Consider the following 27704-nt stretch of genomic DNA (forward strand, 5'->3'; position numbering starts at 1 on the left):
CGAGCACGAGCCTCTCGTCCATGAGTAGATGCACACTTCTTTCTCCACGGTAATATGGTTGGTGGGGGCCTAGCTCTTTTCATAATTGAGAGACGGCACACGTCTCGACAGACGCTAGCTCCAAAACTCTGCAAGTAGAGCGAAAACAGTCTTGACGGATGAATAGCGCTGCAGGTAAGAGGAAAACTATGCATTATTGATTAGGGGATGAACTGTTCCATTCAAACGAGGCTTTTCTGTTTGTGTTTTTGAAAATGATCTGTGGTTATATTCAAAGAGCTCCGTCCAAATTAAATTAAGTCGGCTCAAAATAAAGAAAAATGCTATGCTTATCCAGGGTAATTGAATAACTGATGTGGGAAGCATGCAACGGGAAAGAAGCTGATACTGTGATGTAATGTGAAATGTTTTTTTAAAATAAGTCGGGTCAAGTCTATAGAGGACTTGTGATAACAGCCACAGTTATTGCCCTGGGATGGTAGATGACTCACTGCTGCCTGCTCATTCCTGTCTTCTCACGCATCTAGGATTTGCCGTCCTTTCCCCCCGTCTCCCCATCCTTCAGTTACTAATCTGCCCTGTCGCGTCCTGCCCTTTACTTCACTCTGCTTTCTCTCTATTAAGTTTTATTGAAGTGCGTCTCTACGTCTTCTCATACTTCTCCGTGTTTCTTCCAGCTGGCGATATCCGCGGAGAAGCCAGGTGCAGAGAAAGAGATACGAGAGAGGAGAAAGCAGGGGAAGAGACGAGGAGCTGGTTTGTCTTGGCTCTCCGCACCTCCCTGCGTCTTGTAATGGAGCTTTGCTGGTTCCTGTCCAACCTTAATTCTTAGTTTTTAGTGGGATTTTGCATCTTAAGCGGAAAGTTTTCCCCCTTCAGCAGCATGAAGTCTAATAAGAATATTCAGGCTCGGTGTGACCGGCCGAGTCGTGGGGTTGTGATATTTTCGACATAGCGTCCTCGGGATGCTCCGGTGTCTCCAGCTGCGAGAATAAATCAACACAACTATGTAAATATAGTGACTTGTGGTAAATCAGCGGTTTAGCCTGCCGTTTAAATACGTCCTCTCTTTTTCAGAGTTTGTTTGTGGAGAGAAAGTTTGCGAGGTGAAGCGAGCAGAAAAATATCTCGAGAGGTCTGTGTGGGCGTGTTTGGTTGATTCTTCGTGTGCACACACGCTGTTGGCTGATTTTTATACAGACAGACATTCCAAGAGGGTTTGCTCAAGAGTCATAGAGACTGACAGGTATTAAAGGGTTTAATTATACCACAGCGTTAAGTGCTTCCCAGAATGCACCAAAACACTGGTTGAAACGCAGTCGCGACATCGTTGCCCATCTACTGTGTGTTCTGTTGTCGTAACAGTAGTGCTGCTCTGACAGCCTGCTGATGGATGAGTGATGGAGGAGGGTTGACTTCTTCTTTGTTTCCTTTTTAGGGTTTGCAGGACGTAACTTCATGTGATCTATGAAGCGCTGACGTTTAATCATTTAAGATGTCCAACATGGTAACTAAAGCAGTGTTGGAGGAATTCTCCAGATCCTGCACATAAAATAAAGTATAAATGACTTGGGTTGAACAGTGGGGGGACAGAATTGTAGGTAACATTTACTGACATCCTGACGTGAGGTCAAGTTGTGCTCCACCTGAGTTTGGTCTGTTCTGGGTATGTTATTGTCATAAAAGCTTGCAGGTGCAGGGATTCCAGTGTTTCTACTATTAACACATTGTGCCGTAAACACAAAAAACCCACAAAACATGATTGCACAGAGACGCTCTAAACAGCTTACTCTGTTGTAATTTACTTCGGCCTGGCTCGTAGCCGGTAACCAGTCACAGTCCAGGTAAACTGAACTCATCGAAACACTTTATGGCTGACTGAAGTATAATAGCACAAACTCTTTCGAGACTGCAACAATGAGCCGATACCTTTCTCGGACCGGGGTAAAGACTCGCTTCCCGCAACACAAACAATGTCAACCACAGGTCACAGGCCGCCACCCTGAGCAGGGAGGCTCAGCCGGTGTAGCAAGTTCAAGTAAGTACATTAGATGTCGTGCATAAGCTTAAACATTATTGCGATTGTAGGCTAAATGAGTTACCTGGTTATCATTTTGTTCCATAACACCTGATTTTTACTGTCATAGTTTTGTATGAGGCTGAAGCTAATGATAGTCTTTTCTGTTTTCCTTCATCCACCTTTTATTATCTATATCAATCGATCACTCGTTTTTTTTAGTTTTTTATTACAATTCTGGATATAATGACAAGTGCTGTCATATTCCCAAGCAACGCCTCCAGAGTTTGTGTTGTCTCTCCTCGAGATTATTAGAAATAACTCAAATCATAAAATGAAGAAATTACTTTTACAGTTCTGTCAGTAGACTAATTCATTAATCAAGTGATCATCCAAGCTGTACTTGTAAACACTTTAAGGTAGTTTGATTTATGACAAAGGATTAAATATCAAAAACTCTTCTTCGTGACGGCTCATTATTTTGTATCCGGCAAGTGAAGTGTAGTGAAGTAAACAGTAGAATGTTTCCCTCAGAAATGCAGCCGAGCAGAAGTAGACTCACTGAAGCACCTCGAGTTTGAACTGAAGTACTTTACTGAAAGTACTCAGTAACATTCAACTCCGTGGATGCACAATGACACCTCACTTCCAGGCTTTAAAGGCGCTATTTACGATTTTATGTGCTCGCAATGAGACAGAAAGGTACAATCGAGGCGCACATTTAAAACTCAGAACTCTCATTCAATTATATGCAATTGCGCTCATAAACACAGACATTTAAACAGACACCGTCCTCAGTGCTAACTCAAATACACGTTCATTACAGCTGCGAACGCCTATTTTGAAAAACCACAGACTCGAGGCATGATAAGTACCTGCTTTGGTTGGTCAGTTGAAAGAGGTTGAGCTGGGCGTCACCTTTGAGGCGGTGTGTGATGAGCAATCAAACGGACTGAAGGTCTAACACTCAAGCCTGAATTAGCTGAGTAACCGTGTCAGCGATTCCTAAGAGGGACATTTTTGAACATTTGTTGGCTGATGTGAAGTCCAACAGGTCATTAGGCTTCATTAGGCTGAAATAATACAGACAACATATCAGCTTTCCTGAAATCGGACGTTTCTGAAACACTCAGCTCGAGCTGCTTAATTACCTACATGAGGGAATTTCCCCACAGCTGCTTTTAAACGCTTTTATGGACGCCTTTTTTCGGAGAGAGATAAACAAATCACCCACAGCTCTGAAATGAACAGACAGCATCGATGTTATGGGCAATTTGAGCTCGCTGAGTTTTCCAGCTGTCTGTAGTCTCAGTGGAAGATTGATATTGCAGGTCGCAGGAAGGGTTGTTCTGCAGTAAAAAAGGTGTGCGATTTCTTGGCCGACGCAGCGCTCAGCTAACAGGACACATGTGGATTGAACTGGGGGAGATACAGACCGTAGATAGCGAGTTTGGACAACGAGTATTGTTTCGAACAGATTAGAAATGCGAGAGCTGAGCAAAATTCTCTGTGGGTTATTGATATGTGACCCCTTTAATCTTTCATTTGAGCTTCGTGAGCCGTTCGTCTTTTGGTAAGACTTTTTTTCTGAAGGAGAAAGAGTCTTGTTTGGTGCCCTTGACATCAAACCCAGGTGGGTCAGGGTAAAAGGCCGGGGTGAACGTTTAAGGATCTGCTATTCTAAGGGGTAAAAAAATCGTGTCCGTGGAGGCGGAAAACAGAAAATGAGGAAGTACAAAACGTAAGGAATCGGCCAACTGTCAAATTCACACTCACAACAAACAGGGGGGTAGCATATCACAAGAACAACTGCCAACTCCTGCTTAATACAACTGCCATTAGCTACTAAGCTCAGTTAGCCATGCAGCCAGCAGTCCAGACTAGCTACAGTGTGTTTGTGTTTTTGACCGGGAGAGGATGGTGCTAGCTGGTTAGCATGCTTCAACCTAAAAAAACACACACTGCAGCAGCCAGTCTACCTCTGTATTGACTCACTGTACTGGCTTTGCATTGACCTTTATCAGCAGTGTGAGACACACTGAAACTCACTGAACTAGCTGTACAAACATGTGATGCCATTGCCTGTAGAAAACATCTGTGTAGCCCTCCGTCATAACGCTGACTCGTGCGCTGACTGGTGTTATCATGCTATTATTGCAAATCGAAACAGATGTGTGTGTCTGTTTGTGTGACTTGGACATCCATACTGCTTTTGAAGCGTTTGTTTGGTGTGTGCATTTCTTTCTGTACGTGTCTGTTTTCTTTAAGCGCGTGTGGTCTGCTGTTCTGTTTAAAGACCTCTCCGCCGTGATATGCGTCACCTGTTGTTGTGTTTACTTGGCATTGTCAGTCAGAGTTACGCATCCCAAAATCCGACCCACATATGTTTACCAGTTGGCCAGATCTGAAGACGCGTGATCCTCGGATGAACCTGGACATCGAAACGTGGCAAGACTCGCCGGTCACCACTCAGAAAAAAGCAGCTGTCAGCAAGAAAATGCCACCGAATTCCCTCCAGCTTCAGACACAATGACGCAGAAGTAAAGCTCTCCAGGCTTCCACAAGAACAAAGCCAAGAGAAAGAAACCTGAATGTTGCTGAAGTAGAGGGTTGATAACGCTGACAGACGGAACAGGAACTGCAACGCCTCTGATTCTATTCTGGTTTTATTCATGATATTGTGATGTGATTATTGATTTACACTATCTCTGTACAGTCGATGAATAAAGCAGATAGAAGGCATCCACTGTGCTGAAGCGTACTCAGTAAAGACACTTCATGTCCTGTCCAGGGGCGAGCTAATGTAAGTTTATGTTATTCGACGTGAACACACAATTTTGCACAAGCACCCGACGCTCTGCATTTAGCCTGGCCACAGATATGGAGGAGTGAAACGTCCACTAGTGGTCGCAGTTCAGCACCAGCGACACCTCCCCTCTCCCTCGTCATGGTTGGAGAGTAAAGGCAGTAAAGTGTTGAACGTTAGGCCGACTTATTGTCATGCAGATCTGGTCTTGACTCTGGTGTTTGTCTCCAAAAGTGACACAAGTCAGAACACACACGACTCTGCTCACTGTGTCTATAGACGGGGCTGTCCAGCTGTTCCAAAGGGAGGACGGCTCACATCCACTAACATGGACGTGCAGCCGGATCAAAACAAAAAAACACAGAAGCTCAATAAAATAATAATAATAATAGAAATAATAATAATAATAATAATAGTCTTGTTGCATTTAATGGCATATTCATGTATTTATCTATGTATTCATTTAGTATCTTGGCAGTTTCAGTCCTCCATGAGGCTTTTGTATAAGTTGAAAAAGAAAAAATACGAGAACATGTGAAGGAAAAAAAAAGCATATTTAAACATTTCAGCTGAAAGTGTGTCTCCAGCTTTGCAGCAGAAGGTCAGAGAGGGTCCCACTCCTGCTTGAAACCATGATCCTAACTGCGATCTAACACCTTTGTAACGAACTGTGACGCCGTCTGTGAACCAGGCCTTATCGCCCCGTATCTGTGATCGACCTCGCGAAAGCTCCTGTGGCTGAATTGAAGCAAATCCGTGCCGACAGGTTCCAAACTCTACCAGACATCTGTCTCAGACGAGTGGAGGCTGTTATAGAAGCACGTTACTGCTCATTGTTTGGGAATGATTCGTTCAATAATCACAAACAGGTGTGATATTTAGGTGTCCGTATACTTTCGGACACTCCTCTCTCTCTCCTTGCTGAGTGATATCTATCTGCATGTTTGATAAGCTGTGTGAAGGGGACTAAACACTCTGCACTTTAATAAAAGTGACTGCAGTCATGAGCGATCACTCCTGTCCCTTTAAAATGTTAAAGTTAATTGAATCCGTATTGAACTCTCAGCTCATCAGCTGGAGTCTTGGCGTAACCTGACATCTTGGAAAATGAAATCAGCACATTATATTAATAGCATGTGTACTTATGTACTTGAGGGGAAAACAAAGGTCTGTGGAGCTTTCCTTAAACACTCATCTGGGATGAAAACCAGTTATTTCTGATTCACTTTTTAGACGCAGGACAGAGCTCGACCGGAGACAGGAGACAGACCTCTCCTAAAACTGCATATTGTCTCAGGGTGCGGTGCTTAATAATGTGTTGTGAGCGCGATTACGAGGATCCAGTACATGGAAAAGTGACACTAACTCATATAATCTACTGTATTCGAAAGCTCGCACCGGTGTAATTCAAGGGCAATTTTGCTGCATGGTAATCTCTCCGCAGACACGACGCCCTCTAGCTGGCGAAGCTCTCCGATTGAAACGCACACCCGCTCAAATTTACACAGCACCTTGCTTCTGTTTCGACTCCAACACAAGAGATATGATAAACACAGCGTTGGCGGCCGACAGGTTCAACCTACCGCTGTGGAAAACTTTGCAGTGCAGACTTAATTTAAATGTTTAAACCATCGGCACGCGTCCCTTTTATGTTTCTATTAACAATGCATGCTTTTCAATAGAGAACTGGCTCGTCTGGCGGTTACTAGGAGCTGTGTTTACCAGCACACGGGCCTGTGCGTGTTGAATCCATTGCCTCTAACGAAACAAAGAGTTTGGCTGCTGGCAAAATAAAAAAAAGAGTCTGCTCTGTCAAGCTCATTTGCAAAAGATAATAAATCAGTGGATGGATTTACTAGTCTTTGCTGTTTGGCTTTGACAGCTTGTTTAAGCGGGAGCCTTCACTGCATTGTTGCAGGAGTGCAGCAGAGATTCCACTCGGTCATGTGAGATAGTGGGATACACTTTGGCAGGGTAAAGGCTTCATACTGAATACATAATGACATATGGTTGAATCCTCCTCCTCTCTACTGTATGTTTTTATCGTCTTGATCCGTCTGTATGGGGATGATGGTCAGCTTCGTTGCCCAGTTTGCGCAACACAAAAAACAAGTGGCGGTACAGCCAGCGACCACTTGACTTTTATTTGCAATTTCTTTGTCCTCGTGTGACTTCTGCACTTCCCCGATTGTTCTCTCACTCACTTTAGTTCATAATCCATTAATTTATCTGAACATCTGGAAGCTGCAAATGTGAAACTGATACTGAAGATATTTCAAGAGAAAAAACCCTCCCCTGGAATCAAAATCAAACCAAATACTTTTTTAGGGAGGCTGCAATCAATTTCAGCTTCTTGTCATCTTTTTTTCCACCTCAAGTCTTTCTTTTCGGTTTAAAGGTGCAATATGTCAGAATTTTAATGATTATCAACAGAATGTGAATGAATCGACTATGTACTGTGTTGCAGGAACATCTACTGAAATTAGCATGCTAACAAGCTAGCCCTGTCACAGCCCATACACTCCCCTGGTCCCTGAGCTCCCAGTCTGAACTGCTAGCTGCACGGCTAACTGAGCTAAATCGCTAAGGCGTCTACTATTAGCAGCAGGTAACGGTTATTTTGTTGAAATGTTGTAGTATAAATCTGACATGTAGCCTATTTCATACATACTGCCCCTTTAAATAATACAACAATAAACTATAAATACAATCAAAATACACAAAAATGTAAATGAAGATGTAAAATTCAGATCTTTTCCTTTCTGGTTCAACGTTTATGTTTTCATTAGCCAAAGCTAAGAGGAATAAAACCATTTTTAACATCATCTGTTTAAAAACCACAAATAAATTTCAATGTTGTGTTAACATACTTTGTGTTCTTATCTTGTGTCTTTGTTTAACTGCTGCACAAACAACTGCACTAAGTGACTGACAGGCAAATAACTGCCTTGACTGATTAAAGGAAAACGTAAACTACAGTTTTAATCTTGATTGAAAAAAGAAATAAAAGCGGGAGATAAAACAGCAACAAAGAGAACAACACGCCCAGTTCTTTACACTGCTGACACAGATACTTGAACTGTAGCCAGAGTGGAACAACATGCAGATGTTGATCTCAATCTGGCTTTTAACGTATGAGACTTCTGCACGTTCCCATGATTGTGGTTCACAAAAACACTGTGGGCCAACTGGCACCACCTTTTTAATCGTGGATATGCACCAGAATAACCCACACTCCTACAGGTTAATGTGCTTTAACTGTTTTGTAGCCTGTTGACGCTTTGATGGCCTGACTACTCATTGTGTGCTTGTTAAATTTGGGTTAAAGTAACAGGTTGGATCGCCGAGCTGCATTTAAATCAGCTGTTGGAACAAGAAAGTGGAACTCGGCAGGCTGCATGGAGAAGTCATCTTTTATTTTTAATGGAAGATATTCCATCTGGTGCAGCGCCTGCCATTTATTTCCCCCCACCACACACGCAAAGACGCTAATAAACACGGACACACTTCTCCATGACCACGATCAACCTTTAAGTGCCTTTTTCCTCTCTGCTCCAAACAGGAAAGGCTCTGATTATAAACACACAGCAATTATTTATGGGGCAACAGCAAAGTATCCACTCCTACAGCCCGGGATTGATTCACATAGCTGGAGGAGCTGACCGTGACGTGCAAATGATCACTGAGAGCTGTGGATAGTCCTCTGGCAATGTCAAAAATGTAAAAGAAACATATCATTTGAGGTGTACAAATTAGGGCAAATCGATGCTATTAGCTCCAGTTTGTGCCTCTCATGTAAGATTAGCTGTGTTTGAGTCACCGAGCTGAGCATCAGAGTTTTGTGCTTTGTGCTTTGAAATGCACAAATTACAGAAGTAACTGATGAAATGTGCTGATTAGCCTGAGATAACGTACACTAATTAAGAACCTCTCTGTTAGCATAACTAGCATGACAGACTGCAAACTTGCACAACCAACTGAACGAGCTAGCTAAGGCATCTACTGTTAGCGGCAGTTAGCTGGTATTATTGGTGATATGCTGCTCCCTGTTTGTTTTGAGTCTGAATTTGACAGGTAGATATTCTTACATTCTGCACCTTCGCCCTAAGTGAAGGCAAAAAACTGCCTAGACTGACTGAAAAGAAATTAGCCTGAGATAATGTACACTAGTCAAGAACCTCTCGGTTAGCATAACTAGCATGAAAAGCTAATGGCCAGAGCTCAGATAGTGGGAGAGGTTCCGTGCGCTAAACTTGTGCAGCATGCAAACAGCCGGTATTTAATTTACGCTAACAATTGTGTGCTAACTTTGTAGCTGTACTGGCAGTGAAATGCTTCCATGGTAATTATGTTTTTTTCTTTCTGTCTTTTGTCAGGCGAGGACAGGAATATCTGGCTTCTTGGAAATATAGCCGCAGCTTAAAACACAGGTTAAAAAGTAATTTTTTTTTTATTCATGCTGCAAAATGAGAACTTTGAGGAAATCATTTAAACATAACTTACTTTTCCAAAGGTCTCCATGTATTGTTTTATATCAGAAAATCGGACAATTAAATGGTAACACATGTGAAGTAAACAGATTGAGGTTAGCATGCCGTATGTAAGTTATGTCCGTTGTTAAACCTGCATTTAACCCCGGGTGTTTTGGATGTTCCTTTAGCCGCATTATTTAACGATTCAGTAAATACCTTATAAAATGAAAGGCATGAGCGAGGGGAGGATGTGCAGGCAGAAGTTAAAAAACTTGTCACGGGAGGAAGAGAAAAAAGGTAGAAAAAGCTTCAGACGGCAAAGTGAAGAGGAAGCAATGGGCCCGTGTGAGAAGTGGGCCATGGAGGGAGAGCACAGAGAAAGGCTGTGGGTGACATCAGGCTTGGATGGATGCTGCATGTGAGGCGGTGACGTGGTCCTTCAGGGCTTGAGTTAGCAATTTTATTTCAGGCTCCTTATCATCTGTACTCCTGCGCTCCTAATGTTTTGTTTATGCTTTCCATCCCCCCCCCCCTTCCCCCTCCTTCCCCACATATCCCCAACGTCCAACTCATCACCAGTCTTCCCTTTATTCTACTCCCTAGCTCACCCCTCTGTGTCTTCATCCAAGACCGCAATTATACACCAGAGACCGTTTTTCTCCTTTTCATCTCTCATTCACTTTCCTCCTCCCTCCCCGTCGCCCACCGCCGCTCTGCTTGGCGGGGAACACCTCGCCCTAAATCACCGTTCGCTGAGGTCGTCCTCAAACAGACGTCCAGACAGTCGAGCAGAGGAGTGGAGTTCCACCCTGAACCTTTCATGATAGACTGATGTGCCAAATAACCGACCACGGCACGAAATTACTGCCACATCACCTGCAGCTGCAGCTCCACACCGAGCCGGGGTGGATCTCTTTCTGCAGATCATACCACTAAGATCCCTCTTTGTCCCTCTGGAGCCCAACTCATCTCCACATAAACCCAGCCTGAACTTGATCTGAGGGCTGTGAACTGTCATGTGTTGATCCTGCGAGCAAATTGATTGCTGCCACAAAAAGGGTGTGACTGCACATGTGTGTTTGTTGTGCTTCTATTTTTCGGTGCCATTTCAGCATACTGCACAGCTGACGCCGGAGAATATGTCGATCCTAACAGGTTGCAGATGCAAAAGCACATGGAGGTGTCATCTGTCTACATGTGCAGACGCAGAAGATGCGGTGGCAGTGAGGTGATGTCGACGATCGGCATCGGCTGAAGCGCACGGAAACACACATTAGTTTCTACATTTGCATTGTTTTGTTTTTTTTGCGGCATAATTCATCCCGCAGAGTCAAAACAAACGCTGAAGCCGAGCGTTCGCCAAGGTCGCTTGAGTCATCCCGTTTCGCAGACGAGGAACAGACAGAGTTGCGAGCTGTTGCCTTGGCTGCATAATATCGCTGACACAGGTCTCAACAACAACAAAAGTTCAGAAAAGAATTAAAATGTTTAATCGCTCAGAGTTCCGTGCGGTCCAGTGAGTCATGCAACCTGAATGACACAGAGATTTCCCACAGCAGACACGTATGATATCTCGACTGTCAGCTTTCATTCTAAACAGAACAAGAACCTCCTCGCACCTAAATCACTCCTCACATGCGATATGTGGAGGGAGACGGAGGCGCTTTGACTGATTGATAAATATCATAAATTGTGTGATGTTGTCACTCATGCATGTGTCTCATTAGAACATTTTACCCGTTCGGCTTTTAAGACCAGAGTCATGACAACGCGCGGCAATTCAAGAATGAAATGATCTAACTTGGCTCTCGGGTGACATGTTTACCCAACACAGCTGTACAAATACATGTGCTGACATGCTTGAGTTCAGGCTGGGAGGTGTGGGAAAGTGAGAATAAGAGGGAGGAAAGATGCTGTTTCAGCAGTTTGAATAGAGCGCCACCTAGTGAGCCAACAGAGGAGGCTTCCACAGAGTCGGTGAGCTCAGAGCAACATCTAGATGTGGGTTGAAATCCAGCAGATGGCGCTGTGGCACCTTCATGCTGTGTGTGTGTGTGTGCGTGAGTGTGACTTCTTGTTCAGACTCTTCAGGGGTTTTCCAGTTTCTGCATGAAACTGGAAGAATGATGTTTGAAAGGGAAGGTGGGAGTAAATCTACCAGAAATAAGCTACTTATCACTTGTATTTATAAAAATAGAGAAGTTTGTGAGCAGTCATTTGATTCATGAGACGTCTCAGTAGGGGGAGGAATACATGCGAATGCAACCTTTTTGTTTCACTTATCAGTGGTTGGACATATTAAATCACCATTGGTCACCAGGGCAGAATGAGCTGCTGCCCCCACGACTCCCACTCTGTGCTTTGTGTAAAATGTCTCTATGGAAGATATAACTATGTTACTGTATTACTAAGATACTACAGAAGATACCTAGATTTTGACAAGGGAGTCCTGATAGATTAGTAATAAAGCAGGACCCTCCTTAAAGACATTATCATGTTAGTTGATTTTTTAAATTAATTTGGCGATCACAAAAACGTGGAAATAAATTTGCCATTGTTTGCACTTCTGGTTCTCTCTCAAACTTAGTGGTTTGTTTGAATGGGTTTCCAGTTAGAGGCCTAAAATATACAAGTCGAGAAGTACTTTGACGTTTTGCTCCACCACATAAAATACATTTGTAAATACCTCAGGATTGAATTATTAAGCGTTAGCATGTCTTTATAAAGGCAGTTTGCTAACATGGATAAATGGTAAATGGACTTACATTTCTATAGCGCTTTTCCCATCTTCTGACATTCAAACGCTTTACACCACTTGTCACATTCACACACATATTCACACACTATTGGCAGAGGCTTCCATGCAAGGTGCCAACGGTGTGTAAAATATAGTGTAGCAGGAAGCTTTGTGGTGGTGATGTGATGTTCATACAACAATGATGTAGATTGTTTAGAGCCTAACGGTGGCTTTTTACTTGTAGTGATTGAATTTACACCTCAAAAATCACAAAAATAGGGGCGCCCATTTGCTCAGTAGGTAGAGCGGGCGTCCCATGCACAGAGGCTTTGTCCTTGCTGCAGTGGCCCGCGGGTTCAAGTGTTGGCCTGAGGCCCTTTGCTGCCTGTCACTCCCCCCTCTGTCTCATCCTGTCTCCTATCATCTCTGAAGCTGTCCCATCAATAAAGGTCAAAGAAAATCTTACAAACGGTTTTCACCTGACAGGATTTTCTGGCTGAACAAAACATGTAAATATCACAAGAGTACACCATCCCTGCAGCACAAACTTGGAGATGTCGTTGTGGTGAACCACGTTGTCTAGCTGCAAACCTTGAGCACACACTTTGCACATATATTGCAACCAGTTCAACCGATGACCCATTTTGTTTCAACACGTTTTGAAAGGCCTGAAAATATGAATTAGTGTGACTGCTGAAGGTATATTGTTCTTCTCGTTTTTGCTTTTCTAACTATGAATAATCTCAAAACCGCTTGAATTCAATTTGCAACAACTTGCTGAGAAAATGACCCTTAAGATGGAAACAACTGGCTTATCAGTTTCTCTGCCCGACTGATGAACAGATGGTTGTTATCTGGAACTCTTCTATCAACCTCATGACCCGCGGGCTGCTTAGGGGCCAGGAGTCTGCTCATGATGCATGTTTGTGCATGTTCAAGTGATTATTTATGCGGCACAGAGATCTTCACAGTATACCACAGTGATCGTGACATCTCCAACCACAGTATAGAACAGGAAGCTGAGTCACAGATACAGCAATCCACTTCCTGTTTGTTATTCACCGCAGTCGGCTGCCCTCACAACAGGTCAGAAAAGGGTAGAAGAGTTTTGTTAAAAGAGTGAATAAAGCATTGACTAGGAAAGGGGGGTTGGAAAAATGTCTGCAGCTGCATTAAAGTACTGAGCTCACCTCACTTCACAGAAATCCCTCTACGTGATTATCTAGTTAGAGAGGAAAATCATTTCACTGTACACTTATTGCATTGTACGACTGTAAAACTTCTAAAAGCATTTTCAACGATCAGCGTTTTTGGCTTGTACAAAACACATCTCTGATCCTTTGTGCGTGCTCAAGTGTGGTCGGCCAATTCTTTTATGTGGTTATCAAAGATACATTTGGAAACGACATCTTGAGCAAGTTAGATGGAAACTTGTGCAAAAAGTGTGTGTTCATGTAATTTCAGAGTGATGAAAAATGTCAAGTGAAAGCCACCGTTTCACCTCAATTTTACCTCTTCCGTCTTCCGTCCAACAAGACGCTCTGACAGGTAATATCTGCCGTTAACATTCTCCCGCATGGAGCACCTTCTAGGAGCGCTATAGTGTGGCTTACAGCGCAGGGCACGTCAGCGAATCTCATTAGTGGCTGTGCAGGAGTTAAGTGGGAGCTTACACTACTGAATGCGTTCTTCAAGGTTGATTGGGGTCAACAAACGTCTTTTGCTGAGGTCAGGGTTATAAACTGATTGGAATCACTGTCGAGGTTCTTCTTCGCCTTGACACAGCGCCATCAGCGCTTCAAACCTACGTCTGTGCCAAAGAGCACTGGGCTTGACAAAGTGAAATTCATGCACAGTAGCAGGAACATGACGGTCTGTCACTGCCTGCAGACGAATCATTACTTGCACTAATCTTGTTAAGTGGTAGTTAACAACTTTCAACACTTATTGTGGGGCGACCAACACGAAGAAGTGGGAGTACAATCAGCTCTATGGGCCGACTTCTACTGATTCTGATAAGGAAACAAGACACACACACTAGATAGATAAGAATTGTGGGTTCCAAACTTAAAATAAAACCAAAAGCGATAAGTTCCAGGATTAGAGCTCCCTCACAATAAAATCCTTTAGAATATGCTACATGCATAAAAAGGAAAATTATAGCAAAGCAGAAAGCTTTTTTTAAGTTTAGTCAGACAGAAGGTAGAGCTTTCAGTCATTTCTTAAGGTGCAGTACTTACAAACGACAGATGCCCAGTACAAATGTTAGAACTATTTGTGCTGCCACCAGGTTTTAAGGAAGCTCAGCAAACAACATTGAGGCCTCCAGCAAATAAAAGTGCTGCTTTTGCTAGCTAACCTACAAGCCAACAGCAACCTGGTGAAGATGTTCAGGTTTCTTTTTCTCTCCATACAGCAGCCGTCCGTTTTCCCAATTACTGTTCAAGCATCCCAATCAACGCTAATGCTAGATGCTAATATGCAAAAGTGCAGTAAGGCATCAAATTTGGCATAGAGCAGAACCAGCAAACGTTCGTTGCAACATCCTTTTGTGACATACTGACTGTATAAAACATACAAACAAAAAATATTAGCTTGTCTTTACTGTTAAATCGACTGATAATGTTAGCTCATGTTAGCAGAGGACAGCCAGTGGCTAAAGATTTGTTTGTATCTGTCGGAGGCAGACTTCACTACTGTGTGGATTAAAATGAATTACTTCCTCGGTAGCAACTGTTAGCCTTTACAAGAGCTCTCACGATATCTCACTCCTGGATTATTAACACGATATTAGCATGTGTGTATTATTACACAATATCAATATTTGATAAATAAATATCACAGTTATTATAAATATCAGTATATTGTGGCACCACCAAGCTCCACCAATTTGAACAATAGCTGAACCGATTTTCTTTTATAAATTCTAAAAGACTTCTTTCACTCTCTGGTCTACAACAGTAGAAAAAGAGCGAGAGAGATTTCTTCCCCTAGTAACAGAGATGAAGACGAAAGCATAAAAATAGAAAGAGGTGTTAAGGGGGTGAAGTCGGAAAGGGTAAAAACAAGGCACGTCCGGCTAACGGGCTCACTGTAATCTCTTAATGAACTTCCATGTGTAGAAATAGTGAAAAAGGGTTTGGAAATAGGATGAGCAGAAAAAGGAAGAGTGTATGGAATTGAAACCAGGTGATGGGTCGTTGAAAGGATGCGTTGACCCATTCTGTCCGACTTTTTAAGTGAAGCTCTCTGTTCTCATTTACGATGTAGCGAAATGTCTTCACATGTTATTTGCAATAAGCTGACACAGAACTGAGCAATATCAAGTACACAAAGAAGAAGTTGGCACATAACCACACAAATGATAGCTTAACAGTACACACACTGACACAATACACACACGTGAAGATGCACGTATACACGCCCAAAATTGCTTTCTACATTTGGCCGGCTGACAAGGGGTATGTCTGAAATCCCCTTGTCAATCCTCTGATGTCGTCAGACATCGGAAACCAAGCCGGTGTCATCCACTTGACGAGTCAGAGGTCGGGTAAGTCGCTCCTTCATGGTAAGCATCTCCGGCACTAAGCCTGATATTGAGCCAGTTGGTGAATGGGGAAAGCACTGAGTGTGACTGACCTGCTGCCATGTCTCAACCTGAACAGCTACACTGTGTTTAAGCTGGATGTGGTCTGTAGCTCAGTTTGTGCAAAGTTTCAGTTTCAGCCGAGCACCTAAATCTATTGTCACTTTCATTTTCCTTCAACATGACCTCTATTTACCTTTACTTAAGATGTATCGTTGCTACTATGGGCTGCTCTGGACACTGTTTACCCAGCGAGACTGAGACAAGAAACAAGAAGTGAAAACAGCTCCCACACACTTCACTGAGTATACAAAAGCCAATGACACACTAATAAGTTACAGAAAACATGACCTAAATACCTCATTCCATACTGTGAAATGACACAGTTTATACAGTGGAATGCATGTGATCTATACAGTTCGCCTTTATGACTCATGTGCATGACTGGTTCAGAGTCTGCTTTATTAGCCGAGTATGCAAGCATGTAAAGAGCGTGTCTTGACACGCGCTACAAATACAATATGGAAGAATTAGAGCAAATGGGTGAAGTGTATCATCAGAGTAACTGCTAACTGCTGCTAACTGTATTCTGTTCATACATCCATGACTATTAGTTTGTTAGCTCAGTTAGCCGTGCAGCTAGCCGGACCACCAGGGTGTGTTGATGCTTACACCGTCAGCACAAGAGCTCAGGACAGCTGAGAGAAAGAGGTTGTCAGGTCCGGGGCTAGCTGGTTAGCATGCTAGCTTTAGCAGATATCTCTGCAATGTAGCACATAGATGTCTGTGACACGTTTTAAACAAAAAATTCTACATTTTGCACCTTTGAAATTAAACAGGAATAAAAAAAGGAAAAAAAATTTCATGTGTCTTATCAGCTACAGTTTATATCCCAATAAACATCAACAGATTTCATAAAGTACGCTGCATGTTGAAATGTGGAAGTTTAGCTCGGTGACTCCACCAAAGTGTGAACACATGCTGTGTCACAGTTGTTTGTGGCTCTGTCTTGCATTGCTGAAAAACTCACTGATTACAAACAACTTTTTACGGTGTGCTTCCCCAATTCTTTTTTTATGATCTATGCACAAAGCAGTATATGCAGGAGTCTCTGTGTCTGTTGCGCATCATCTGTGTGAATGTGTGTGTGTCACTGCACATAGAGGGTAATCTGCAGTAAGCTGGTTTATGGGCTCGTCCGTAGTGACGCAGATATAAGCGCAGAGCTCGGCGCTGATAGATTCTCCATGACAACCGACCTGCACAGGTTATGTGGCCTACAGCCCACATATAGATCTAATCTTGTTCATCACAAACAAATCTTTTTGAGCAGTTCACTAATGTTACATTAGACATACACACAGGGCAGCCACAAGTTACATAAGTGTTCTGCAGATTTGTGTCAAGTTTGTAAAGTATCTGTAGATTGAGGAGGTGCAGCAGGGGCCAAATGATGATGGGTGACAAACCACCTCTAGAGGGCGTTGGGTGTGTGTGCATAGCCAGCCTCACCTGTGAGTGATCAGACTCCTGTGTAACAGTAATATAAGAGCAAAATGGTGTAGATTTATGAAGCTGTCATCCAGAGTGAATAATAACAGACCGTACCTGCTCTGCATATGTAATTTTACACTCAGCAATGATGGAAAGGCAGCAGTTGTGGTCGTCTGACCATAGTTACCAGCTAAAAGTCCCATCACTTCAAGCATTTTGAAATCATTACATGTTAAGATAAGCTGCACAGATGACTGGGTGACTTTATCCCCACTTACATGATCAAACTGGTCAATGGAGGACACGTGCTGAGTGGCTGCCTCATTGGGTTTTTTTTTTTTTCGTTTTTTTTCTCGAGGCTAACGAGTGGAGAAATATCGACAAAGTCAGAGAGCGTTTTGGTGAAGGGACAACGTCCTGTCTGCCTCCTCGTCTCTCGATACGCCCCATTCTCCAGACACGCCTCAGTGTCCGGGCTCGCAGCTACTACAGGAAGCGGCGGCAGCTATTAGTAGGTGTGGGCTGTCAATCAAACCGACCCGCCCCGACGGCTCGCAGACGGGAAGCACACTGATCACAACTTCTCCAGCAGCTGTGGAGCGGGACCTCTGTGGCATCACGCAGTATCAGCGAGCGACAAACGTCCAAAATGTGAAGGAAAAGCAGCCATACACCGCTTTCTGAAAGTAGGTGTGCACCGGAGAAGTGTTGCGGTCTTTGAGCGATGCGTAAAGTTGCTGTTACGCGGCAGGGACGCGCGATATTCTGTGCGTAAAAGTGCGTCGAGGAGAAGAGAAGTAAAACTTTTTGCGGTGGACGAAACGTTCAGTCGGATGCGATGGATGCGTCAGTGAGCCTTTGGGACGTAATGAAACGCTGACACTGTGAGAAAAAGAATCGTTTCGAGTTTTTACAGTCGGTGTCCGCTTTCCAAAGTTTTGGGAAAGTGCCGGAGCGGAGCGCGCAGCGGGGCAGCAGATGCTGGACAGTGACTAAGCCTTACGCCTGGAAAGCTCATGAATTGAACTTGTCTGGACTGCAGACTTTATGTAAGAAGTAGGACAAGCACAACACCGCCCAACTCGTTCTTTCCGTCATGCGTAGAGACGCGCCGTCGCCCAGCACCTCGCTGTTATGATCGACACCAGCTCTGAGCGCTCAATTCTCCAGAAAGTCGCAGCTAACCGATGCCACAACTCCAGCGGGAGTTAGTGGAAAGTTTTAGTCGTTTACATCCTTCTGTCTACCTCTTCTCAACATGGACGAGAGCGTCGAGTGCGGCGCGGCTGACGGCTGCTCGGACGGGGAGAGCGTCAGCCTGAGCGTGCTCAACTGGGAGCAAGTGCAGCGGCTGGACACCATCCTCACCGGCTCCATCCCCATCCACGGCCGCTGGAGCTTCCCCACGCTGGAGGTGAAGCCGCGGGACATCGTCAAGGTGGTCCGGAGCCGCATGGAGGAGAAGCGGATACATGTCCGGGAGGTGCGGCTGAACGGCTCCGCGGCCAGCTACGTCCTGCACGAGGACAGCGGTCTGGGCTGGAAGGACCTGGACTTGATATTCTGCGCCGAGCTGAAAGGAGAGATGGAGTTCCAGATAGTGAAAGACATAGTCCTGGACTCTCTTCTAGACTTCTTGCCGGAGGGGGTGAACAAGGAGAAGATCACACCAGTGACCTTAAAGGTAACATTTTTATAGAATTCATATTTTGCAAAGCAGAATTTACACTTTGTCTCAAACTTTCCATCTCACTTGTCTGTCCTCACGCTTCATTGCGCACCGACCCACACATGTAATTGCATTAAAAGCACATTATTATTATTTTTGATTACATAAACAAGATTGAGGTCGGCCCTGTTTTGACACAGCCACACATATAAGCCTTCAAATACTAAAAAAGGTTGCTTTCCAATTCAAAGAGGATTCAGTCTAATCCAATTGGAGACGGATCCACATTAATAGGTCGGCCCTCAGTTACCTGGATACCAGGGACTAGCCAGGCCACTAATGGCCCACCAACAGATGTGATCAGCAAAACATCACGACTAAACCGACCAGATCCAGATTTTTATCTGCTGCAAATGGCATTAATGCCCGTGAGTTGAAGCCTGCTGGAACAAATACTGACCAGCATTAAGACAGGATCAGTGATGAGTGTATGTGGCTGATGAGCAGCTATAATGTATTGTTTTTTTTAACAGTAAGATTAAAAAAAAAAAAAAAAAAAAAGAGGCAGTGAAGCTTCACTTTATTACTGCTGTCAGAGGAGGAAAAGAGAGGAGGAGGATGAGGGTTGTTAGACGGAGAGGAGGCAGCAGGCTTCTGTGAGATGGAAACACATCCAACACATATTCTTCTGAAATTCTGGACCACTTGTTAGGCATATTAAAATACAATCATGGCTCATTGCATTTATAAATTAAAGGTGCAGTATGTAGTTTGGGGCAGAATCTTCAGTGACTGATTTTTTAAAACTTTTTATGCCGGACAAACTCTTCGTTTTTATGACTGATTAAACTGAATCAACAGACCTTGAAGGACAACTGAGTTTCAGACTGTATTACTTTGTTTAAATGTGGCGCACCCCGCCACCTTTCCAGCTTCAAAAAGTGTTCTGGGCAACAGCTTGTTCATTCAGTTATGGATAAAATAAATATGTCTGAGTTTATATTTTTTATTACCTCATTAATATATATAACGTAAATATTAAAATTCTGACTTTGAATTTCTTCTCCAGAAAATAGCCAAAGGTAACGTTACTCTTTATGTTGGAACAAATGTTTTTATGGTGTTTAACTATATGCATGTGTGATCTCTTACATGCACCTATTAACTCCAACGTCTTCAACTTATTGGCTTCATATTTCAGCCGCTTCAGACTTAAAGGTGCAATATGTCTTATTCATCCTCCAGACAAATAGGGGGCAGCGTATCACCAGAGTAACCGCTAACTGCTGCTAACTGTAGCTGCCTTCAGCTACTGCAGTAAGCTCAGTTGCCTGTGCAGCTAACGGTCAATTGCCCGAATTCTGTTGATAATTTTAGCTTTGTTGTAGGCGTTTTCATTTTAGCTAACTTCCTGTCTGTTTTGAAGTTGGCAATCACCTCCCTCCTCTCTACATCACCACATGAAGGCAAACAGGAGGCTCCTCCTCTCTGCAAGTTCAGGAGCAGACAGGACCGCCTCTTTATGGAGTTCTCTGTCCTGATTGGATAAAGCAGGCAGGGATACCAGAAAATGTATTTTCTACTTTTCTGCATGAGTAAGGGGAGAGACATGTGTTGCTGACCAAACCCTTAATGTTTCACTTGTGTATTCTTTAGGAGGCCTACGTGCAAAAGATGGTGAAGGTGTGCAATGACTCTGACCGTTGGAGTCTCATCTCCCTCTCCAACAACCGCGGTAAGAATGTGGAGCTGAAGTTCGTGGACTCTCTCCGGCGGCAGTTCGAGTTCAGCGTGGACTCCTTCCAGATCCGCCTGGACTCTCTCCTCCTCTTCTACGAGTGCTCTGAGCACCCTATGGCCGCCACTTTCCACCCCACGATCCTGGGGGAGAGCGTCTACGGCGATTTCCCTACTGCCCTCGATCACCTGCGCAAACGCCTCATCTGCACGAGGAGCCCAGAAGAGATCCGCGGTGGCGGTCTGCTGAAGTACTGCCACCTGCTGGTGCGTGGCTTTCGCGCAGCGTCGGGCACCGAGATGAAGCTGCTGCAGCGCTACATGTGCTCACGCTTCTTCATAGACTTTCCAGACGTGAGTGAGCAGAGGAGGAAGCTGGAGTCGTACCTGCAGAACCACTTCGTAGACCTGGAGGACAGGAAGTATGACTATCTGGCCACGCTGTACGAGGTGGTGCAGGAGAGCACCGTGTGCCTGATGGGCCACGAGAGGCGGCAGACTCTCAGCCTCATCTCCTCGCTGGCGTTGCGGGTCCTGGCTGAGCAGAACGCCATCCCAAACGCCGCCAACGTCACCTGCTTCTACCAGCCGGCCCCGTATGTCGCGGATGGCAACTTCAGCAACTATTACGTGGCGCAGGTTCAGCCTGTCTACCCATGTCCTCCCTCGCCTCCTCAGCATTACCTTCCTCCTACGCAACATCCCATGTACGCCACCTGGTTGCCCTGTAACTAAACTTATGTGCTTTCATGCACCTCGGCCTAACAGGTGGAACTCAGACCTCCTTAAAATGGGATGCGTGATGATCTTTTTTATCTCTCCCTTGAGATTGTAAATTGAGGGAAATGAGAGATGGAAAACCAGGAGGCAAAACTAAACAAAGAGATAAAAGAAGAGAAAAAAGGAAGGAGGGGAAATGAGGACAAGGAAGTTGGATGGAGGCAACAGGCCAGCGGAAGGCTTTCCCCTGGGTAGGGTGCCACAGCGGGAGGAGCTGAGCACACAGGGCGAGAAGCCAACGAGAGAGGCTGACCCATCAGTTGTAGGGTTCCCTCATCGCCGCTAAGGCTGATCTGTTGGACCGAAACCAGTAGGACACGATGATATCCCATGTCTGTTACGAGTTACAGCCCACCGAGACTCACTTTTCGAATGACGAACATGCATGACATTCACTCAAAAAACCCAAAATAGACATACAGCCACAAAGAGTAAACGGAGGACACACGTGAAAGATATTGATTCATGGTCGAACAGTCGCAACCCTCTGACCATTTGCACTGTGTGTGTGTGTGTGTGTGTGTGTGTGTGTGTGTGTGTGTGTGTGTGTGCGTGCGCGTGTGTGTGTGCGTGCGTGTGTGTGCGCGCGTGTGTGTGCGCGCGTGTGTGTGTGCACGAGCTCGTACGCAGGATTCCTTTTCAACAGACAATGCAAAATGAGGAACTGGATACTTGTTTACAAATCCAAAGATCTACTTTGATACTCAACTTTATCCAAATTCTGAGAGAGAGTCAAAAAAAAACAAAAAAACAAACAACAAAACAATGCATGCTTTATTTCTGTACAGGAATAATTTTAAGTGCCTAGATGAAACCTAAAAGGGAAAGAGATATTTTTGTGATTCTGTATCGTTAGAGAACTGTCGAGCTGTTTAAATGACCTTTTTCGCGGAGATGATTGATGTACTGATGTACCGTGGAGCAGTTCTCTTAAACTGAGGGAGGTTTTTAGACCAACTTTCTTCTTGTTTGACAATGTTTAGTTGGAGACTCTGCTCTTATCTGCAGTCATGTTGGACAAGCACACATCCTGATTACCAAAGGGGAAGCAACAACATAATCTCATCATCTGTGCAGAGAGAGAGGGGGGGGAGGTTGTAATCGAAAATGCTTATAAGGGCTAAATAGATGGACATTTCTGATAAATGTACAGAGAAAGAAAGAGGTTTGGCAGCAAAAGAGCAAATGAAAGAGCGCATAGGGCGCTCTTATCTGCATTTTTATTAGATTGCAAAATAGAGTGGACCAGTGCACAGCCTGTTACCAAAGAGCCATTCCTCACAGACAGTCTATTCATGTGTGGAGGATGAAATGCTACGAAATGAAATCTGTTTGGATATGTAAACACTATGCCCATAATTCATTTAAAATCACATGTCATCCTTTATCAGAATGCATTCAAGATACAACTGAAATGAAATTTACAGCTCGAGCCTCTTTAAAGGTGCCCTGTGGAGTTTTCTTGAAAACAAACAAAAGTTATATTTACATTTAGATTACATTACTGTGTAGATCCTTCATTATTTTAAATGATCCATGTTTGCTTGCTGTTTTTTTAAAGGAGACCAATTAAGCTTTTTCATTCTTTTTCTTTCCATCTGTGTATTTTATTGGTTCTTGTGCACATAAAATATCTTGGAAGTCCTCAGCAACAGAAGCTCATCTCTCCCACAGAAAACACTGCACCCGAACGCCTCCTCAGTAGCCCCGCCTTTAATTTTGTGACTTTGTGACATCACACTATGTCAAGGTGTCACACATTTGCGTAAGTTACTCTAGCGGCTAAAGAGACAGGAGCTAAAACGGAGCGTTTCAGACAGAGAGGGAATACAGCTCTGCAGCACCGGACCGTATGAGCATTAAAATAAGTAAATCTATCATAGTGGAATCGAAAATACAATTAGGAACCTGAAAATGAGCATAATATGTCTCCACCAACTGTGGAACAGTGGAATCACACGAAATTGATGGCAGGATATTAATTGCCATGGATGCTTTGTGCATCCTTGAATGGCAAGAACAACTCGTAAGAAAACATGACTCCACAGCGCTACAAGGGGTCAAAATCTCCACAGGGTACCTTTTTTAAGAATCAAATACATGTAAAGCAGATATGCAATTAGTTTGAAATACATTTTGAGACGGGGACACTTAAATTACACTGGAGAGTTTTAATAGACTTCTATATACATCTTATCAAATACATAAAATCCTCCTTTTCTTTAATTTTTTTACATTATTTTACACGGTTTAAAATCATTTTGATACACTGTACGCACTGCAAAAATCCTTTTCACATCTAACAGCGAATGAGTAAACGCTCAAGAGCCGTCTGCAGTTATATGCAGATCACAATGTGTTTGTCGGAGGGGTGGAGGATGGGTTGTGTGCGGAGGGATGAAGCAGGAGAGCAGCCTTTGAGTCGAGCGGAGTTGAGGCATACTACTGGTTAGAGTCGGAGAGCCAGCAGAGAATATGTTCAAGCCTCAAAGATGATGTAAGCTCATTAAATGTTGGCCGATGTACATTTCATCTCCTTGTTTATGGAAAAGAGTCAAAGTGTGGGGTGTGAGGTAATTCTGGGCAGCACGAGCAGATGACAGCTGTCGACATTTGTATCTCCTAGCGCAGAAAAGCACAGAACAAAAGTGAAATAATAAAGAATAGTACAGATAAAGACCACATGGATATCTGAACGACAATAAGAAAGGTTGGCAACGAGTGAGGTTTTTGTGATAACAGGGGTACTTTTTTCAGCTTTATGAGCACACGAGACTCTCAAACATGTCAGATCTCCTATTTTTCTATCAATCTCTATTTTTGTACAGTTTGTGTTCGGCTGATGTAGCAGGCAGATATAAAAACTGTGTCGTTGAGTCTATTCTGTGATGTGTGCGAATTTGTGTTTTACTTTTGGCTGATGAAGAGAGTGTCGGACACGGTGGCTACGCTGAGATGCAGATTTAACTTGTGTTCAGTAACATGTATGTGTGCTCGGAGCTGTTTCATATGAGTTTCTGTTGCTGCAAAGAGATTGTTTCACTGTTCTCCATGTGTTTTTAAACTGCCGTCCTGTTTGGACCTGAAAATAATGATACTTCTGTTCAAGTTGACTGACTTGAGAATAAAAAAAAAAAGATCATGACACAGTTCAGTTGAAATTTTTTTTGTCACTCATCACACACACCACAAGCTACAGTCAAAATATGTAAGACGTTGCGTAGACATTTAAGCGCACTGACCCAAGGCCAAGGCATCTAAGGTAAACAGGCTCTGGCATTTAGATTCGGTGCCCAGACTCTGATGGAGGAATCCTCATCGGGTCAATGTCCCGAGGTGCCCATGAATGCCCCGCAGGCGCCACTGCCACTGCCAGCAAGTGACAGCTGAATGTGAAGGATTTCCCCACCAAGAGACGTCAGCCGGACGTCAGCAGCCGTCATCATGCCGTTTGCCAGGCCTCATTAGGTGCGAGTACGTTTGCGACAGCAGGTAGATTTCATGTATATACGCACGGGCCTTACTACCAGCAGAGCCTTGGGCTCCAGGGACACATTGTAACTGACTGAGTAGATTGGCTCCAGGTCTGCATCCCTCTAATGCCTGGAGGCCTCAGCCTCCAGATGTCACTTTCCCTGCTGACACTGGGAATAATATTCACTCAGTCTCTCTTTCATGTCGTTCATGACTTTGATATTTTTCTTTCTTCTGACTGTTTCTCTGTCTCCTTTTTTCCACTCTTCTTAATCTTCAACTTTCACCTTATTCCTTTGATATTTTTGTAGCTGTATGCACATTTAATGTCTGATGCATCTGTTTAGTGCACAGCCTCTTCCCTTGGAATCTGCCTGCGTGGACTTCTTGATGAATTTAAGCAGAGAGATGAGCTATGGAGAGGAGCACAGCGCCAATGTTATCCCCTGTTAAGAGGGAGAGAGTGGACGCTAAATATAGGCCCCCCTCTCAGCCACTGTAAGGACATTAGCCCATCGGCAGAAAGCTGATTAGCCTCCCTCCATAAGCATGTTCAGTGCTCTGGTGTGGTTACTGCCGAGAGATTTGCCGGCTATTGTACTGTAACACATACCTCCCCCTTCTCCCGCCGCCTTTTAGGTCACTCTCGCTGGAAGGGACAAAAAAACATTCAGTCCACTTCCTTATCAAGGGCTTAACGGGAACTGAGAACAAGAGATTGAGGCATTTAGTGTGTTGCACAACATGAAAAGAACTAACTCAGTAACACAAGGCTTCTTAGGAAGTGTGTTAATATGATGCGTCTAAGCAGTGGAGAATCTTGGCAGGTGGATTGAGCTGAGGAATTGTGTCCGGCAGTTTTCTGAGAGGGTCACAGATAAAAAAAAAAAAAAAAGGGAAAACATTATTACACATTTACATCTCTCTTCGAAGTACCTTGTAAATCTTAGTGTTTATGAGTTTAGAGGTGTTGGCAGGAACATGTTGCTATCTGTTCCCCATTGTTTCCAGAATCAGCTGTATAAACATAGCCTGAAAAGTGAAGCCAATGTGGAAGTGCCTTAAACCTGCATTTTTGTCTGATGGTCAGCAGGTGGCGACTACACTGGTTTCAAAGAGAAGCTGGGTTGTATTTAAGCTTATGAGAAAACTTCTCACTTTATTTGTTACCTTAGTTAACGGTTTCCTATCGAGTTTATGGTCTAGAATATCCTCCCCAGCTCCATACGTCATCCAAATATGGTTGGTTCTGGCTATGATAATGTCAAACTCGGGCTTTCAAAAGGATAACCCACAAACCAAGGGGTTATGATACACACTTTGTTTCCAGTATTAATGCTACCCTAAGCTTACCGCTTGTTGACTCAAGCTTTGTATTTACCGTCAAAACAAAAAGTGGTACCAGTCTCCTCATCTGACTCAACAAGACAGCTGAAGTGTATTAAACAAATACTTTTAGTAATCCACAGTGAGTGTCTTTATTAACTCAATATTTGTACGGGACTGTATATGTGAGGCAGAAAAACAGTGGGAATCCCACACATGTTTAGAAACTCTGAGCTGTGGACCGCCTTCAAAGATAAGTTTTATGTTTTGAAGAATACCACGGCAGTGACTTGAGGGCAAGCCATCAGAGAAATACGAAGAAAAAGACTCCTTTGTGATTTATCTGTCCGAGTAAAGCGCTGACAGGTTAGATCACTACAGATCTGGCTATTTCTTCATAAGATATTTTATCTATTACCGCACTGTTTTGTTGTATTACTTCATAGGCATTGATTAGGGGAGACACATACACAGATGCTTTGATATGTCTACATTGTGCGTGAGGATCTATCGAGTTGAGGTCAAATATTATATCCTCCATGATATATAATCACATTTGTAAGGGCCACCGTGAAGAGGCTTATCGATAATCTAACATGAGACAGATGGGGTGTGAGATCTGAAGGAGGTGTGGTGTGAAAAACAAATGGGCTGAAGTGTCACAGTGGACCACAAAAGGAAGCTCAGTCAAATGTAAAGTCACTCTTGACTAGCTGTCTCCATTTTTTCTCATAGATAGGACTAGTACAGAGTTGTTTCCGTGTACGGTCCTTGTAAAACTATTGAAGTCTATTTTTAATGAACAATACTTCCTCCCTCACTGTTATGCTCTCAGGCTCTCGTCTGGGTATTTTCACAGGCAGAGGTCAGCTGGAGTCGCACCACGGTTGCCATCTTTAATTGATTTAGGCTTCCCAACAACAGGAAATGAATAACACCAAAAGGTCATTTAGCAGCTTGTAAAGGAAGGAATTATGGGTGTAGCGCTGACAAGAGTTTTTTCCGCAAAAAGACTTGTGTAGTACATGAAGACAACGTCATTTATATTAACTCGTTTGGAAAGCAGCACATGTGCAGCTTTTAACACAGAAACCCAGTCAAATAACAGTATGCTTTACTGGGCATTAAAAAGTATATAAAAACCACGGATTGACACAGGAATTGATCGCATGTGAGGAAGTGCATCTAGACATGCAAACCCACTCACACACACTCAGGTCCAGGGGGAGTTAAGTTGGACATGAACCAGTTGGAGCAGCAGCAGGGCCAAGAGTCCATCCAGCTCAAGCTCAGCCAGGGTCAGAGGCCAGCTTGTAAATCAAACAACGGCAGGACGAAACTGTGAGAAACAACGATGTGTGTCTGTCCGTGAGTGAGATGGAGGAGGAAAAAAGGAGTGTGTGTGTGGGCACGCATGTCTGCTTTTTGTGTATTTGTGCCGTCTGTGTATTTGTGTTAAAGGAAGAATTGAGTAAGTGTCTAGTTTTTCAGTGTGAGATATCTGTAGACGATGTTGCTTCTACAGATTATGAGTAGCAGCCATAAGCAAAACCTAATCCTCTTGATTATTGGGCAACACAATAATAATAATTCATACCCGGGAAAG

At 43.7% G+C, this 27704-nt stretch overlaps 2 protein-coding genes across 4 annotated transcripts in view; one reads left to right on the top strand and one right to left on the bottom strand.

The window, feature by feature from the left end:
* LOC115573965 (serine protease 23-like) overlaps window positions 1-27704 on the bottom strand; it is a 68864-nt gene that overhangs the window by 9687 nt on the left and 31473 nt on the right. The window lies entirely within an intron of this gene.
* Window positions 17548-24447, top strand: LOC115573967 (terminal nucleotidyltransferase 5A-like). The gene is made up of 2 exons (XM_030405118.1): window positions 17548-18796; window positions 20438-24447. Exons 1-2 carry the CDS (start codon window positions 18371-18373, stop codon window positions 21251-21253), a joined length of 1242 nt encoding a protein of 413 aa, XP_030260978.1. The 5' UTR covers window positions 17548-18370; the 3' UTR covers window positions 21254-24447.

The sequence above is a fragment of the Sparus aurata genome, chromosome 22 (assembly GCF_900880675.1).
Source record: "Sparus aurata chromosome 22, fSpaAur1.1, whole genome shotgun sequence".
Classification (NCBI taxonomy): domain Eukaryota; kingdom Metazoa; phylum Chordata; class Actinopteri; order Spariformes; family Sparidae; genus Sparus; species Sparus aurata.

Bases quoted from the DNA above. Each gene is read 5' to 3' on its own strand.
- LOC115573967 (XM_030405118.1), top strand. From the start codon at position 18,371: ATGGACGAGAGCGTCGAGTGCGGCGCGGCTGACGGCTGCTCGGACGGG. The intron at 18,797-20,437 runs GTAACATTTTTA...TGTATTCTTTAG, and splicing joins TCACACCAGTGACCTTAAAG to GAGGCCTACGTGCAAAAGAT.